Genomic DNA, 18391 nt, shown 5'->3' on the forward strand with positions numbered 1-18391 from the left:
ATCAAGGCAGAATAAGTAAACCTGGGCAAGGATCTAGAGCTGAGTTTGTCCTGACCTTTTGTTACACTTAAAATGAGGGAGCTGATCTGCAAATGTGTATTCTTTGTGATACCCAAAGCCTTCACATTTTGGAAGTATTTAAAAAGCAAAATTTGTGCATGGGAAAAGTTGTCTGACCATGTCGGCAGTACACTGATTTCCCCAGGAAGGTTCAAGCTGATATTGAGCTAGAGATCACAAGGATATTGATCCAAATTTCCAGCTGATGCAGCTGTGCTGACCCAGCCCCAGTGCCAGGGGTGCAACGAGGCTGAGAACGTGGATGTGGAGTTTGCTAAACCTGTTGGTGGAAGTGGTGAGGTGATAGTGGGAGGGAAGCCTCCTTGGCTGATGTGTGCCACACTTCTGCAGAGGTGAAAAAGGTGTAAAATATCTTTTGAGGAATTCCTGTGCAGCTGCTGTACTGCTTTCTGGAGTGTCTCAGGTGTGCTGTGGAAAGCACAGTGCTTCCAAAATCTCTGGGAAGGAAAATGATGGTTCCAGAGTGTGTTGGTGTTTTGCTGTGTTTTTTGTCTGTGGCATTTATTACTGAGTTTTGAAGGTTTTGGTTTTGGTTTTTTGTCATTGGTTTTGTTTTTTTTTTTGGTTTAGGTGCTGTTGGGTTTGGTGTTTGTTTGTTTTGGTTTGGCTGTAAAATCCTGGTGCTGGGTCCTTGCATGTAGATGTTCTTGCTAAATCATGAGATTTATCTCTTGCTAAATCGTGAGAAATGATATCTCTGCTCTTTCCTCGTTAGTAAGGGAGTGGTAGGGAGAAGGAAGGAAAGGGGAACTGAAAATCTAGGTAGAGCAAGCTGAGCACTGGAGGATTCTAGAAATGGGTGATGAGCTTTGAGACAGGAGTAATCCATTTCCCATATGTATTTTGGAAACTCAACCAGGGAGAAACCTTCCTCTCTCTGTAACCATCCCAGATAATAACACATTGCCTACCTCTGGCACCAAAGTGGCTCATTTTTGATGTACTCAGTGCACTGAAGTCAGTGCTATGTGAGCCAGACTTCTGTCTTGGCTGCAGCTGGGACATTTAAGAAGGTTTGGTGCTGTGTGAAGGAGAAATCCATTGTACCTCTGTCACCCCCTGGGAGTTCTGGAGCCTTTCAACGTTTTTTGATTAGGACTGCAAAGTGTTCATTTTTGCAGGAGGATGACTGCTGAGACGTTAAAACTAGACAGGAGATTAACCTAAATGCTGAACAGTAGAGTAAAAAGAATGGGTTTTATACAGCCCTAATCATCTGATTTGAAAGGAGTTTTTGGTCTACCAAAAATTATTTAGATTAATTTATCTAGAAATTAATGCTTTTAGGTGAACTGTTATTTTATTTTTAGGGCTGCCTAAAGCTGACACTGGGATGTGGGCAACTTTTGATAAGAAGAAGTTGTCAGTGCTTGGTTTTCCACCTGACTTTATGTGGAAGCTGTGCCCAGAGGGCTGGGCATGGGGTGGTGGGCATGGGGCTGGCCAGCTCTGTGCTGCAGAACTGGCACCTTGTGCTGAGGGTGGGTGTTGGGTAAGTGGTAGAAGGAGGTGTTCAAGGAGTCAAGGATTCATTTCATTGCCTAGAGTATTAGTTGGCTTTCTTTCCATCTGGTAAAATAATGTTAGAGCCAAAACAAATTTAAACCCATACACACGGGTTTGCAAGAAGAGCAGGAGAGAAAGCAAAGTGGGTAAAAGTAGGTCTAAGGAACTGGGTAAAGGAAGAGCAGGGTGTGTGAACCTGCACTGATGGCTGCATAGCCCAATGCTGATTCAACTACCTGCAAATAAAAGTTTATGGTGTGCTGAGCAGACATCTTGGCATCAAAACCTTATTTATAAATCTTTCCATCACAGCTCCAATAGTATTGGAAGCTAGAAATAGCACAGGCATAGCAGGAGCGCCATATGGTGAGCAGGACCTCTCCAAGACAGGGCTGGAGCTGGGACCAGGCTGTGTGCTGTGCTCAGGAGATCTCATTTCAGTGCTGAGCACTGAGGCTTCAGCTTTTAGAGCAAACACGGCACTAATCTGATTGTTAAAGGTGGCATGTGAGTAATGCCTGCCTTGGGGACCAGCTCAATTGCTCTCAAGGTAAAGCAAATGAAGTCAGTATAAAAGGTTGACAGATATTCATAAAGATCAAATTTGACAAGTATCCTCTAGACATATTTAATATAAAATGCAGATGGCAGTAATTTGCAGGATCTCTGGATTCTGGTAATCTAAGGTGTTTCTGCTGGTGTCTGTTTCTCTATCTGTACCATGTACTGAAATATTAACTTCCAAACCCATCAGGATCCCACAGATGAAGTGGGCAAGAAACAAATTTCTATTGATTTCAGCCCTGCTTTGGCCTGTTGCATGAAAAAAAGGAAAAGAAATTTTTTTTTTTTTTGCTTGTACATCTGCCCAAACTTACCAGGCTCATCCCTCCTCCATCAGCAGCTCCACATCATGACTGCTCACCACTGCCTTCATGCTGGCAGCTGAAGTGGTCCCCACTGGGAGGTTTTGTTTTTCCTGAGAGACTTCAGCTCCCAGTTTGTCAGCAACATGAACTGGGACAGAGAAAAAATAATCCTTCAGAGTCGGGAGATCCTGAACCAACCAGAGCAGCACCAAACATCGCAGTGAGGCTGGTGGTGGTTCAGCAGCACCCACCCAGGAGCAGCTTTCTGGTGGAGTTTTAATTAGGTAAATTTTATGATTATACTTCAGAAAAAGCATTTTATCTTACTGAGCATGGGGGGTTTAGACTAGATGATATCAAGAGGCCCCTTCACATCCTCAACAGTTCAGTCATTCTGCGTATTTTTAAATTCTACTTAGTTGTTAAACTAGCAGCTGACTTTTTTTAGCTTTTCCAAGAAAAAAAATAAGCAGCTATTATTTCTTAGCAGCAGATGTACAGCAACCCTTGATTAAATTAATTTGACTGTTCATAGTTTTTCTTTGTTTGTCATTTTTTTTCTCATAACTTGCTGTTGCTATTCTCAGATGCTTTTTGTACAGCTGCTGCAGATCCCCTCCATGCAGAAACACACTGAAAGTATTTTAACACTCACCTCAACTTTTTAATATGACTTGAATACTCCTAAAATCTTAATATACTGTGTATTTTTCTTTAGAAAGAGGCAAGAGCTCAAAGCAAAAGCTAACCAACTCAGTAAAGTGATAAGTCAGCAAAGTAAATGATGCTAACAAAAAAAACCCTTTTCCCTTGAAATATTTGATTTTTTTGTGTATGTCAATGAATAAAGATGTGAGGTTTAACAGGATACTTGAACTTCCATGATTGTTGGGTTTTTCTTGCATAATGGCCTCAGTATGTCTGTGTCTGGTCTGTTTGCATGATGGGGATGGGAAGAAAGAAAGTTTTTGTTATCATTCATCAAAGACTTTTTTTAAATTTAGTGTCAGAGCTTGGATTTCCTGGAACATCAAGCAGTAATTATCTCCCTGTGTTTGTTGACCTTCCAGTCAACTCAGATTTTGCTTTTGGATTCAATACTAGTTCTGTGGCCAATTTTTAAGGGAGTCTTAAGTTCATCTTTAATTAGAAGCCAGGAATCTTGTTCCCAGTCAGTCATAGGACTTCCTTCAGCTGATGACTCAGTGCAGTATGTCAATGGTTTTGTTTGAATGCCTAAATACAGGCAATGTTTTAGCAGGTTTTAGTTAATAAGGAGCATTTCAAAAGATGGTTATGCTCTCAATATGCATTAGGGTTTGGGGGTTGTGTCTGACAAACACTGGGGGTCTGACCCGGCTGGGTTGGCAGTGCTTAGAGGTTGTGGATGCCCCTGGAGAATGCGCTCTCTTGGGATCAGGTTTATGGTCACTAACACGGATGGTGGCATTCAAAACCACCGGAGTGTGACCTTTTCCACAGTTCCCCCCTGCTCCCACTGCCACAAAGAGCTGGAGACAGATGACACCTGCGGCAAGAGGCATTGAGAGCCGATTCCAGGAGACAGCCCAGGCTGCCTTGGACGCGTATTTGATGTTGGTTGACACCAGTCCCAAGGAGGAGATCTCTGATTTCTATCCAGGGCAGGCATGCACGGTGCATTCGGTGTGAGAACTTGACCTGCTCGCACGGTCAGAAAGGTCTGGGAATAAAGAGCTGGAAGCTTTAAGACACTTAAAGCCGTCTGAAATGTTCAAATGTAAATGTGTGCTGGATAGGGTATCATGCCACACTGAGAGCATTGCTAGGCTGACTGGCAAAGATATTCTTTACAAATAGTGAAATAGTGCCCTAGATATCTTGAAAGACATTATTTGCTGACTAATTTGCCTCCCAAAGGTTTACCCTGTGGGTGTGGTGAGGTCCCTCTGACCTTTACTTTGCAGCTCCTCAAAGGACAATAAACTTCGAGCCACCCATTGAGGCTGTGCAGTGCCCATCCTGCAGCACACCCGGAGCAATCCACATGCTGGGCTCTCCCTGCTCCCTGCTGTGAGAGCTCCCAAGCCTTACACGAGGATGCTGGGAGTCCCTCACTGACATCTCGGGTGCCTGATGGCTTTGAGCTCCTGCAAGGACTGCCTGTCTCGTAAATCTCTGGGCATGGCTGCAGTTTATAGGTGGATCTTCCACCTGTGCAAATTAAATTATGAAATGGTTCCTGTGTCTTTTTGTTTCTTTGTAAAAGTGTCCTGTTAAGACATGATGCTCAAATATAATCTTTTCTCTGGCAGCCCAGATAGCTGCCAGTGTGTTGAGTTAAACAGACACACACACACACACACATATATATATGGTTGTTGTTGTTTTTACATACTGCTACAATCTACTCTGAGACTTGTAAACTCTTATCTCAATTTTCTTGCACAATCTTCCTGAATCTCTTCCAGGGTCTGAGCTCTGCTGAGATCTTGGCTCAGCTCTGTTCTGCTCTGTCAAATTCAGCTCCTTCCCTGCCACTTCAGAGTTAAACCCCTTCCCCAAAATTTAGGCTCTTTGGCATTCGTTCCTGAAGCTGAAGGGAGCTCCTTAAGCAGTGGAATCTGCCCAAGAGCACGGGGAATGGGTAAGGACTGTAGCCAGGCTATAGTTGCTGCTTGGCTCCTGTGGTTATGTAAAAGGGGAGGCAGCTAGATAGTTTTGTTAAAGAAGTTTCAGAAGACTGGGAAATTGGTTCTGGAGAAACTGTTCTGGGATCTCCTTTGTTTTTTCGATTCACATAAAGATTCTTGACTTTTATTCTTGCCTAGGTTTACGTCTCATGTGTAAGAAAACAGTGGTTGCATTTATTTGAAAAGCAAACAAAACCCAAATACCATTCCCACCCCCTAACCCAATAAACTGATTGAACAGCTTCCACTGGCCAACTACTTCAGAAAATGTGGGTATGGGATCAAACTACAGTCATGGGTTGGTTTTTAGTAGTTGTAAGGATGGCAAATCTCAAGATGGCTTCAAGGTAGAAATTAATGCATGGACTCATCTGACACAACTACACCACCCAAATAATTGTAGGCCCAAAAGCAGTCATTTTGTAACTTGTTAGCAGACAGCTCTGTTGGCCCTTGTTGAGGACAGGAGAGATTTACGTGTGCTGGGCAGTGTAAGGGTGCCCTGGGAGCCAGGGGAGGTGGAGGCTGTGCAGCGCTCACTGCAGCTGTGTCCGGGCAAGCTGTGCCTCTCGCAGTCCCCTCCAGCACTGCGGCTCTGGTTCCACGCCATGAAGCACTGCAGGAGACTCCAACCAAAAATGGAACTGGCAAGGGGGTAAAAAATTCTCTTTAGAGGGAACCCAAACTTTCAGAGCTTCTTGTGACTGTAGTAGCCATTCCTGACTGGAAGAACTGATTCATGGAGCTGTTACAACCCCGACATCCATGCAAATTAACAGGTTTTCCTCACCAGGTATGAGGATGAAGTGAATTCTGCAGAGAATAACTCCACACGTGCCAATTCCATGACATTATGCAAATAGCCTGTGATTAATGGAGAAATCTATGAAATGAAATGAAAGAAATGAAATGAAGTGAAATGAAAGGGAATTAAATAAAAGGCATCAGTCAGTGCATTTGCATGGAAACCAAAAGAACCTTGTTTAAAAATGAGTGATAGCAGACAAGATAATTCTACAGTTGCCATTGTGGAACATTTCTAAGTGTCTTATTAGCATAGAATTGAAAGGACAATGTTGTTTTTAGAGTCTATGAGGTTCCACTCAATTCTGCAGCCTGTCTGACCCTTCATTGTGAGGTTTCTCAAAGCTTTGCTGCACATTCACTCTCCTCTTATTTTTAAATTGCTCTTCTATGTCTACTTTTATCTATTTTTCTGTCTCAGTTTTAATTTTTTTTTCTTCCTCTGCCTTGTACCCCTTAACTTTTAAAATTTTTGTTTCTGTCTCCTTTTATTGAGCTGGCTATTCCTACTTTTTAGTTTTTTTCTTGTTTGTCACATACCCTGTTGCTTTTAAATTTTACTTTGTGTCTTTTTTTTTTTTTTTTTTCCTCTCATCCTGATGCTTTAAAGGGTCACCTTAGCACACTGCTCTCACTGGAATGTACTTTGTACCCTTCTGGGTATGTCAGGACGTCTCTGGAGGTCACCCCTTCTCCTCAGAGCAGTTTTTGTGTCCTCTCCTCCTTCTCATTTTTCTCCACTGGGTCAACAGCTCCCTCACGCATCTGAAGTCTGGTCAGGTCCCTTCCTGAGTACCTCTGTGCCCTTGAGCCGTGCTCTGTTTGCTCCATGGCCATCCCTTCAATCTGCAGCAGGCTCTGTATCTCTCTTGGACCTTTGGATCTTTCTTTGGATCTTTTGGTGATTCTTGGTGTTCTGGTGCCCCGTTTGAATGAGAAGTGTCCTATCCCAGTTCCAGACAGTACAATTCACCAGCTGGGCAGGGTGATGGTTTTACACAGGGTAATATTTATTTGTCAGTCAATGGGACAAATCAAAGTCTTTAAAGCACACACAGCACTGGCACTGCCTTTGTCCACAGACAGGATTACAGCCAATAATCAATTGATGTCTTTGCTCAATGGAATCATTTCCACAGTGGATGTCAGTTCGCAAGAATCTAACCCTAGTAATAAATGCTTAAAATGAAACCGGTCGAACATAAAATACACAGACATGTTAGGACACAGTTAATTTACAAGGACATTTATAAATATATTGGTCACCAAACCACTCAAAGAAAGCTGTGATGCAGTTTTTAGTTTTTAAAAACTAAGACTTTCTACACTGGAATAACATTGGGAGTTCAGACTCCCCCTCTAATTTTCTGGAGTTAATTCCATGGTGCTTCTCCCCCAAGGAAATTCTCCAGCTGGTTGTACTAGGTAACAACTTTCTGCTGAGTAAGGCTGTTAATATTTTTTCTACTTGGCTATACCAATAAAACAAGGGAAAATAAAGTCATCAGCATTTGCCAGTTTAACTTGAGCAATCTCTAAGTATTAGGTATTACAGTTACATTTACCTCTGTCACACACCATGTTGGAGTCCATAATACTTATGCTTTAAAAACAAGTAATTACTCTTTGTTCCTATTCCTGTCACAGTCAATTGTCTCCTACTGTCTTGCTTGGAAGTTCAGTATCAGGATGCACAGGAAGCCAGTGGATGTGGTGAGAGAATGTACAGGGCTGAGGGCGATGTCTCCGAGACAGTGAGGATCCTCTGTTCCGTTAACAATTGTTACAAGTGCAGCATTAAGGAGAGATACTTGATGACTGAATGCTCAGAACAGAAATGGAGCATCCATCAACACTTGAGTCAAATGAAAGTGTGAGAAAGAAATAGGAAGGAGAAATCAAGACACAAGTATTATTGTTCATTTTTGATGCTGAAGCAGTGTCATTGCTCAGAGAGCTCCCACCTGCTAATGAAGAACCCTCTTATATCAAGATTTTCAGACTGGAAGGAAAAATTGAGTGCTTAACTCTGATCAGGATTGTCAGGAGTAGACAATTGCTATTAAAAAAAGTGATAGCAATCTTTTTTTTCTGTCTATTGCACACAGCCCAAGCACTTCTATGGAGAGAAAATAGAGAGACCATCCATCAGCATCATACAATCTAAACCAGAATTCATTTCATGGCTGTTTTAAAACCACTAGAGACGTGATGCTAGAACCACCTCTACTGTAAAAGTAAGCACACTTGGGCTTGTCTGTGGGGTGGGATGGGATGGGAGCCACTTAGGCCAAGTTCACACATGGGAATCTTAGCTGGGCCTGATTCAAACATTAAATATTATCTGAGACGTTTGCCAATGAGAGTAATCTGAACAGCTGTGCAAGTATTACTAAATTAGAAATGATGAATTAGAGGTGAAATTCTGAATGTCATGTGCTTGTAAAATGCTTTAAGCATGGGCCCTGAAGCTGTAAACAGTGTACTAAAATTTGAGGAAGATGGTGATAGAGATTTGTGTTCCAAACCCAGGGAAATACAGTAGATAGCCCAGTCCCTAGCAGGTGTGACACCAACATTTGTCAAAATGCTGTTCAGGGAACGACCTTCTGACAGGAATAGATGGTTCTGACAGGTACTGGGACCCCCAAGAAAAGTGAAGTTCCTGGATCAGATTTGCTCTCAGTCAAGGCAGGTGCAATGAAGACAGTGAATAACTTTGTTACCCAGGAGTCTCAGTAGTGAGAGAAGCAGCTCCATCCCTTCCCCAAAGCACAACCAGCACCTCTGACCATGCAGGGCCCCAGTGTCATTGACTGCTTTTAACTTGATTAAATGCCTGTTGTGCTGAACACACAGATGATGTGCATCAGCAATAAAGGCAGCCCAGTGAGCTGGGTTGAAGTTCACAGAAATAGTTAATACTCTCAACAGTCTGATCATTGGCCTCTATTAGGTATTAATCTGTCTCCTGGCTTCTTTTCTATGATGCACAAGGCAGGTGTTTAAGTTAATGTTTGTGTAATCAATTCCAAATGCATGATATTTGATTTAATTAGGAAAAAAACCCCTAAATTATGCCAATGCTAATCCATGCCTATCACTCAGATGCTTGATTACCATGTCACTAATTGTGCCATTCCTGCTCTTGTCATGGAGCTGCCCTTATGACTTCTATGGGTTCAGACACTAAGATTTCATGGAGGTATTTTATCTCAGAGTGAATCAGGCAGCACTTAACAAACCTGAGTATCTGCACGAGCTGCTGAGGCTCTTCTGACAGAGCTCCTCTGTACAGACAGTCTGAACTATGCTGTAACAAGAGAACTTTTCCTGAACCCTTTAGGAGCTGGATGGCTATGGAAAGAGATGTTCACTCTCCAAGAGAACTTTATAGCCTTAAGGTGAGTTTCATCACAGCTGAGTCATCAAGGAGCTCATTGTAATTTGAATGTGAATTCTTTTTGCTTAAGTGGTGCATTAATAATTTACTAGTTAGAGAATAGTTTACAAGGAACCTTATGTACAAGTGTTTGAATAGGGAGTTTTGAAACTCAGAAGAAAAGAAGGGGCTTTAGCAGTACGAGTAATTAATTATATTTAATTTGAATAAGAGGAAGCAAGGTGAGTTTTTGGACTAAAGTGTTCTAAGTACTGTATTTAATCAGCTCAATATTAACTGATTCTTTGTATTGTCACTGTGTCATAGATGAAGAAAAAGTTTGGCTATTTTTTTATGGCCACACTGGAAAGTGGTTTTTAAAATGTTTTAGTTTAAGAAAAGTTGTGTTCAGTGTTATCCCTTTAGGTTTCTTTGCACTGTTATAAAAGAAATTATTTTCAAACACAGAAACTGTGTTTCTGTTAACAGAAATTACCACATCTGCTCAAGCGTGGCCTCTTGCTAGTGAAGAAATGTGGGGAAAAATATTGGTGAAGTTAAAATGTAAACCTAATTTTCTACTCAAAGAGAAATCTAAGTAAGTAGCTAAAACAAAATTTACTCTGAATTCATAGTGGGGTTTTTTGATAATGGAGATTCAAAAGGTCTGTTGTAAGGAGCAGTGATGATGGTAAGACAGAAAGCAATAAACTTTACTGGTGGTTTAGAGAATGCAATGCTATTAGAAGAAATGCTGAATATATATTTTATCTTGAACAACATCATTCTGAGTGAAACTTGCAGTACATCAAATGGGTCCTGTTTTAGAGTTCATTAAAAAAATGAAAGTCCAACTCTAGCCTTTTCCCTTGTTAAAATACAATTTCTGGGCTGAACAGGTACTGGGCCAAAGCAAACTGCATGAGGGGGCTGAAAGGAAGGTGGTGGAGTCTAAAGATAACTTCAAGGGCCTTCCTTACAATGTGAGCTGCCTCTAAAGTGCAGGTTAACCAGTGAGGGTATTGATGCAGTGTTGGAAAATAAAAATGCCAGAAAACAGTGTGTGAAAGGCTGAAGTTAGGAATACCACAGTGTCCAGCGTTTACCTGGGGGAAGCCAGGTGTTTAGGAAAGATGTCCCCAACAGTGGCTGAAATGGAAACGTTTTTATTGGAGTTAAGGTAGCATGCAGTGACTTGGAAACTGTGGATTAAAAATAGGAAGACATTAATACTGTTTATAATTTATTATTATTGATCTTTAGGACTGTTGGAAGTGGTTTATCAGCATTAATACTATCATAAAGTACTTGTTAAGAGTATGCCTATAGGAGCATAATCCTGTTTTTGCTAAATTAAATGGCAAAGACTTCCTCTAAACTTGGTGGTAACATGACCAAGACCTGCAGAAAAAGGCCATCTTCAACAAAATACAGAATTTTGGAAATTACAGTTAGATTATTTTATACATCCACATGGGGAGTGTTTAACTTCAGAGACCCCTTAGATGCATCCGTTTGCAGGTTTGAAAGGGCGATGTTCTCATATTCATCTTGTGATGCTGAGCATTTGCAGTGGTGAGCTAATACTACCAAATCCTTCTGAAAGTTCCTGTTCAGAAATCCATAAAAGATGGGATTGATACATGTTGAGATCATGGCCACAAGGTGGCAGATTGTAAATGTCAGGTTATGATTACAGCTCATTAGTGCCTCATAGTTCCAGTCAAAAACCACATTGAATATATTGAGAGGCAACCAGCAGGCTGCAAAGGTCACAACAATTGATACCAGCATCATATTGATCCTTTTGTTTTCACTCAGCCTGTTCTCATTCTCTCTCATCCTGTCAATTTTACCTCGTCTCCTTCGAAGACATACAAATATCCTGAGATAGCAGATAAAAATAAACCCCAATGGGAAGCAGTACTGGAAAACCAGCAGGCTGGTGGTGAAAATCAGTCTCTCTGTAAGAGACGGCCATGCTTCGATGCAAGCAACCTTGTTCTTGTAGAAATCACTGTGGAAAGACAGATGCTTGAAGGGTTCATCTGTTATTTGGTGGAATACTAAAAAAGGAGCGGATATGATGAGGGAAAGCCCCCAGATAAAAAGAATTCCCCAATAAGCATGTGAAATATTGGGCTTCCAGCCACGTGGGTTCACAATTAACTGATATCTCTCAATAGCAATGAGTACAAGTGAGAAAATGGAGACTGTGACAGAGAGACTTTGTATGAAAGAGCCTATTTTACACATTGCTTCCCCAAATATCCAGTGGTCCATTAAGGTATATGCAACTGTGACAGGAATGCACATGATACAGATCAAGACATCTGATAAAGAGAGGTTGGCAATCAAAATGTTGGTGACATTTTGAGCTTCTTTCCGTCTCTTTATTATAATAATTAAGCAAAGATTTCCAACAAGCCCCACCAGTGTAACCAATGTGTAAGCTGTGATAAGCAAGAATTCTGTAAGGGAGGAAAGTTGGCATGTATCAAAGTTCAAGAACTGAGAAAGGCTAATGTTAGAGATAGTTTGATTCAGGATCTCACTGGGATGCTGAACAGCTTTATCCATCCTGAAGTATCTTCCAACCTACGGACAAAACCTTGTATTATTTAGAATATACTTTCCATGGAGATTTTCAAGGCAGTGAGTACTGTGGGTCTACCATTGCAGTCAGTGTCCTTACAGTTTTGAGCAAATCTAACATGATTAATTACAGTACTGGAAAAGCACATGGATATTAGTGGGTTTATGTATCTCTGTGGAAGGAGGTTGATGTCACCTTTCTGGGGTTCTGCACTGACAGTGCTACAGATCTATAACTGATGTACAAGCAATAGCTGTGATAGCAGCTCTGACTAAACTTGTACAGACACTTTCATCCTCTTTTACCAGCTGAGGATAAAGTTTGCTTTTCAGAATAAAGTATTCTAAGATCTGTCTCTGGTGAAGATTTAAGGTTTAATGGATTCCAATGAGGATAATCTGTTGCTTTTGTATTACCAGAAAAGAAGAATTGGGTCCTGACATCACTCTGCAACCTTAGACATCACACTTAGATTTTCATTAGAACTACAAAGCAATGTGAGTTAATACATTCAATCCTCCTGAATTAATCAAAATTATGTGTGCTTGAACTCAAATGGCATTCAAAAACTCTATGAATGATATCTTAAAGGGAGTTTCCTGTTCTACTGATGCACTGAAGATAGTATGTCCTTTTTCCTAAATCTATCCTGAGGAAAATGTAAACAAAATGAAGTTCACATTGTAGTTATGCAGACAACTATTGCTCTTTCAGCTCTAACTTAAACAGGAGTCAAGCAAAAAACATCTGGTATTTGCACAGTTCTGTGGTTTCAAAACTAATGGGAAGAGTTAGGTTCAATAGAATATCTTGATGGGTTTGAATTTATCACTGAGTGAAAAAGTTACTTTTAATTTAAAGGCTGACCAGCTTTCCAGCCAGGTTGTTTCCAGCCTGGGAAAGGGAAAGCTAAGTATGAAAAGAGTTATTTTAAAATTTAAAAATGGTGTATTTATATATGTTCTTCACATATATCTTTCAAAACTCTCTTTAACTCACCTTAATTCCCCAGTGACATTATTGAAAAACTAGCTGGAAGGAGATCATTCTTCACCCCTAGTAATAGTGTTGAGAGCCTGTGGAGAAAGAAGAATGAAGAAGCAGTGGGAAGTTAGAGGATACACAGAAAGAAGAAGGAATAGGTGGATGTTTTATTATTACTAGAAATAATCTGCTTATGTGTAGAAGATTTGTCAGCCCTTCCACAGATATGATTGCCATTATTTATCCACTAAGGATAAAAAAAAAGTTTGGTGGTCTGTACAAAATTAAACACTAAATCCAGGGTTATCCAGGGGAATTAGGATTCTGTAGTTGTTTTCCCACAGACACTCAAAGAATATTCCAGCCAGAGTTATATCCTGGACTGCTTTATCCTGATACTTCTGTTTGACATAAGATTGGGTGCTTCAGATCAGGATTCTAAAAAAAATCTCCAAAAACCACTATTCTCACCTTTGGAGCAACTATTACCACTGTCATTCTGATTAAAATACCCTTTTCAATTAACATACACATGTTGGAGTGGGAAGTGGCTGCATATATAGGTGACTCTATGTGGTCCTGATGTCCCAAAAGTTACTTAAATTGTGGTCAGGGCTAGCACTAAGCTCTGTAGTCTCCCTAAAGAATGTACTGGGCTTGGTTAAAGCTATGTTGGGGAATAATATAGAAAATTCTACAATCCTGCTGCAAAAACTATGGGAAGTCTGGTGGCTCTGATAGATGTTGCAGTTCCTTGCAGGTATCCCTACTTCAGTAGGGCAGGACCAAGAGCTGGGTACTCTGCTGTGTGCTCACCAGCTGCCACAAACTCTTCTGCTCCTGAGTCCAGGAGAGAGGCCTGGGACTGTGACTCTGACAGTCAGGTCCTGCAGAACCCGATGATGTGGCTGGGTAACAGCCCCTTCGAAACCATCTGTTTCCTGGAATGCACTGCCACTCACCTTTCCCTGGAGCAGCACTGATTGCCTGGCTGGATTTGTCACACCCAAGGATGCATGTGCTGGAAGGACAGAGGCCCTAAATGGTAGATTTACCACCAAAAGTGGCAGCTGTTTCCCAGATGGGATTTACTGCCACTTCAGAAGTGTGAGGATCTAAAGTCTGGCTGCTTTGCCCCAGGGATGATTTTTCTCTGCAGTGCCTGTGGTGTCCACCTGGATGGCACAAAGACAAATTCTGCTCTTCCCTGCTTTATATGTGAGTGGGAGAAGCTGTGGAGACTCAAAAGGCCATGAGGCTGAGCCAAGTTTGTAATATTTTATGCACTATTTGCTAAGCTTGCTTATTTCTCCATGGATGCACAACACAGTTTGATAGCAAATTCTGAATGTCCTCTCCCAGGAATTCAGGATGGTAGGGCTTCTCTGGCATTTTCTGCTTGGGAAAAGTCCCTGTACTTACCTAATCAGTTTACTTGCTACATCAGTTTTAGGCACAGTCTCCATCTACACTGTTCTTTTCTCATGAGAATGTGTCATTTATTTTCAGTCTTTAGTGTCTTTAGTTTGTGCTGGGAGTTAAAGAGTGCAGTCTGTGAGGCAATTTAAACATTTCCTTGGCTGTAAAACTATTTTACCTGTCTTGGTGAACATCTGGAGTATTTATAGCATTAAAAAAATAAGTTACTCTAGTATTTACTGCAGCATGTTAAACTACATTGTAATACATACTAGCACTTTTTAATCTAATAAATAAATGTTATTGTAATCAGCATCCTTGGATCACAACTGCAGCTGATACCAGAATTGAAGTGTTTAACAAAAAGAACTAATTACTTCAACCCCTAATCCATGCATTTTGGAAAAATATTCTCTACTATAGTAAGATTTCAACACTGTAAGTTATTATAAACCCCTTAGTCTTGTTTAATTCCTCTATCTGCAGAAACATTACCGAAACATTCATAAGCAAAAGAAAAGTCTAAAATAAAATTAGTTTTAGAAAGGCTTTTTTTACTAAGTATTTTCTTACCTCTGCTAAAGATGAATAGTCCCATCCTTTCAAGGTGACCAGTAAATGTTTCAATTATAAATACTGTTTATTAAGTTCCTAAGTATTGCACAGATAAAATGTGGAGGAAAATTTACATTCACTTTTAAATATAGGTTGTAGAGAATAATACTTTAAAAGATATTTCAATAACTTTTGTCACAGTTTTACAGATTTTCTGACTTCTTACCTGATGAAAAATTCAAGTCATATCCACACTGCCTTTAACAATTTTCCTTTTCTCTCAGAGCCAGCAAACACGTCTTCTTTCTGTATAAAAGAATCCAGAGCAAAGCCATGTCTCCTAAAGCGATACTTAAACTCTCCTTTCTTCTCTGTCTGAAACAAACCACCGTCCCCAATTTCCAACAATACTGAATCTGCCAGGCTGTAGGAACGCTGCTGAGGAATAAAACAAGCTCTGGAATCCAAGAAGAGGCGAACAGCAGTGAGCAGGGAGGAGGAAGGACCAGTAGTCATGGGGATGGATTTTCCTCCACTGTGCTGCCTCCCTCCACCCCATCAAACACCTTATCATGCAATTTCATTTTCAATTATTTAATCTGTTCTGTAGTTCAAATGTTTTCCCTCTGCAGGATTTCATACATAAACATCTGCAGATGGCATATTGCTTACTTGACTGATACAGCAATACAATAAGCTGCTTGGAAAGAGCATGCACATCCTATTAAGTGTATCATTTGCTTTATTGCAATTAAGATAATCAGATTTTGGTTATAAATTGATATTTTAGCTTATACTCCTCAGGAAAAAGGCAATATTCCTGAAAAGCAGGGCATGGCACACTGTACTAGCACATAGTGAAAAGGCGTTTAATTTCTATTACTGTTATTTCAGTAAGAGTCCATATGTTTTCTAGTCACATGTTTATAAAAATAAGCATTCAGCTTCTTCACTAAATATTTAGAATGAACATTTATGGAGTGGGAAAGGAACTGCTTTTCTTAGGACCTGCAATCTGGTAAGTTGCTGTATAAACTCTTGCATTTTTACCCAGGTCCACTTCTAATATCTCAGTTTGGTTTTTTTAAGAGAATGATTTTCAAAAAGCAGTAGGATTTTTGGGATGATCAACACTGATGATGTACTGAAGTGCAATTCAGAACTAATTATCTAAAAATATTATTGCTTGTCATGCTATAGTATTTGAATAAAATAGGTGCAGGGTGGAGGGAGCCTTTGCGATCAGGCCAGACGAACATCCTGTTTTTCATACATTTGGGTCTATTCATAATGTGTTTGTCCAGACTTTTATAACCATCTGTGGTAATCTTAGATTAGTTATTCAAGTGCTTAATTGACTGCTAGGAAGACTGCCTTAACATCTCCCTGTAAAACTTCCTTCTCTTTAGTTTAACCCAGTGCTTTTTATTCTAGGTGTGGTCTGGGAATTCTGATATTTTAACCAAAAATGCTGCAATCAAGCCATGTGAATATATTTTTTGAAAACATTTCTAGAAATTGCTGGGTTTGATTATGTCAAAATTACTATAAAAACAAAGCTTTGCCAAAGTACTTTAGAAATTCTGCTTCTGGTTGTACTGTAATCCCAGGAAGTTAATCAGGACTTGAACATGCAGTGTGATAGATAAGCATCGGAACAAGCCATAAAAATGTATTATCTATTTATGAAGCAAATAAGTCAATAAAATTAAAAGATGTTCTGATTCTATTTATAAGTTTTAAAGGTCACGTTACTTATTTACACATGCCTCTGTTTCTAATATAATTCTGTATGCAGTCCTTCTTTTGTGGAAAAAGTGGAGTCTTTAACATGCAATCCATTGGTTTTACAGTTGTATCAACCTGCTGCCTCATGTGGATTTAATTGTGTTGTAACCTGTGAATTAGATCACATCCAGCATCAGAGGCTTGTGGGCGTAGCTACTCCCGGTGTGTTTAATCCTCATGTCAAAGGTATGTATGCTAAGTGGGACCCGTGGCTCTGGAGGAGCGATCACAGTATACTTTTTCAGCCAAATGCTGGAGTGTCTGTTTGCAAAAAAGGTTAATAGATAGCAGAATTGTATTTACTTTTTATCAATGGTCCTGTAATTTCTAAATTGCTCAGTATTAAGTGATGGGTGAAGTGCCATAATAGATTTTTAAACTTAAAGTTTGTAATAACTTTATCATTGGTAACAACCTGTTGGTGAAATATAACATTTAACTCCTTTGAGTTTACGTTTTGCTCTGGCATTTACATGATTCCTTGGCCAGCAGGAATCTTTGATGGTTGATCACTCTAAATTTTTTCTTTTGCTTAGTTTCTTCTCCTGTGTAACTGTGCAGCAGTCCTTGTTTCTGCCTGTTGCAGCCTTCTTCAGAAAGCAAGATTTAGTAGAGATGTACATGTACAATTTCTCAGTTTCCCACGTGAAGGAATTCTTTAACAGCAGATTGGCTAAGAGGTGATTCAGAGACCTGTAACATATCTGAAGGGTCATGGAATCACAGACTGGTTTGGGTTGGAAGTGGCCTTAAAGATCATCCAGTTCCAATGGGCAGGGACACCTGCTACTAGATAAGGATGTTCCAAGATCCATCCAACCTGGCCTTGGACACTTCTAGGGATGGAGCAACCACAGCTTCTCTGGGTGATTTCTTCCAGACTCACCACCCCCACAGTAAAGAATTTCTTCCCAAATCCCACCTGACTTTGCCCTCTGTCACTACAAAGCCATTCCTTCTTGTCCTGTCATTCTAGGCCCTTGTCCAAAGTCCCTCTCCAGCTCTCTTGGAGCCCCTTTAGGCACAGGCAGGACTCTGAGGTCTCCCTGGAGCCTTCCCTTGCCAGGCTGAGCACACCCAGCTCCCTCAGCCTGGCTCCAGAGCAGAGCTGCTCCAGCCCTCATAGCACCCTGATGGCCTCATCTGGACTCACTCCAACAGTTCCACATCCTTCTCACATGGGAGTTCCAGAGCTGGATGCAGCACTGCAGGTGGAGTCTCACAAGAGTGGAGAGGGAGAATCACCTCCATCATCCTGCAGGTCATGCTGCTCTTGATGCAGCCCAGGACCAGGTTGGATTTCTGGGCTGCAAACACATGTTGCTGGCTCATGTTGAACTTCTTGTCAACCAACACCCACAAATCTCTCTCCTGGATTATTGTTTCCTAATAAATACTGTTCTTTATAGCACTTCAAAGAGGCATAGAAAAATAAAAATAACTGGAAATCTCATATGTTAGTGTTGGATGTGCTGGTTAGTGAAAGTAAGACAACATGCTGTGATGGAGGAAAAACACACTCCCCTCACATTTTCCTGTTCTGTGGAGAGATCAACACACTAGTAAGGGATTCTCAGTAAATATCTCCCAATGTGTCCAAACTAGCAAAAGCTAAGAATGTTCTGGGACTTTTTCTCCATGGATGTACAAGTGTAAGTTGTATGTACACTGCTCCATGACTCAGAGATTTTTTTTCTAATTGGAGATAATTGTCCCAAAAATAATTCATGTTCAC

At 40.6% G+C, this 18391-nt stretch overlaps 1 protein-coding gene across 2 annotated transcripts; it reads right to left on the reverse strand.

Moving 5' to 3' along the window:
* Positions 1–10232: 10232 nt before the first annotated feature.
* On the reverse strand, positions 10233–16706 carry LOC131584184 (neuropeptide Y receptor type 6-like). Of its 2 annotated transcripts, XM_058849038.1 has the most exons (3): positions 15095–16706; positions 12910–12986; positions 10233–11912 (listed from the first exon to the last, which is right to left on the reverse strand). In XM_058849038.1, the coding sequence occupies exon 3, from the start codon at positions 11892–11894 to the stop codon at positions 10776–10778; it is 1119 nt and encodes a 372-aa protein (XP_058705021.1). In that variant the 5' UTR covers positions 11895–11912; positions 12910–12986; positions 15095–16706; the 3' UTR covers positions 10233–10775. The 2 variants fall into 2 exon arrangements, with proteins under 2 accessions (XP_058705021.1, XP_058705022.1); XM_058849039.1 differs by lacking the exon at positions 15095–16706 and having other exon boundaries at positions 12910–13052.
* Positions 16707–18391: the final 1685 nt, after the last annotated feature.

The sequence above is a fragment of the Poecile atricapillus genome, chromosome 13, assembly GCF_030490865.1.
Source record: "Poecile atricapillus isolate bPoeAtr1 chromosome 13, bPoeAtr1.hap1, whole genome shotgun sequence".
Taxonomy (NCBI): Eukaryota; Metazoa; Chordata; class Aves; order Passeriformes; family Paridae; genus Poecile; species Poecile atricapillus.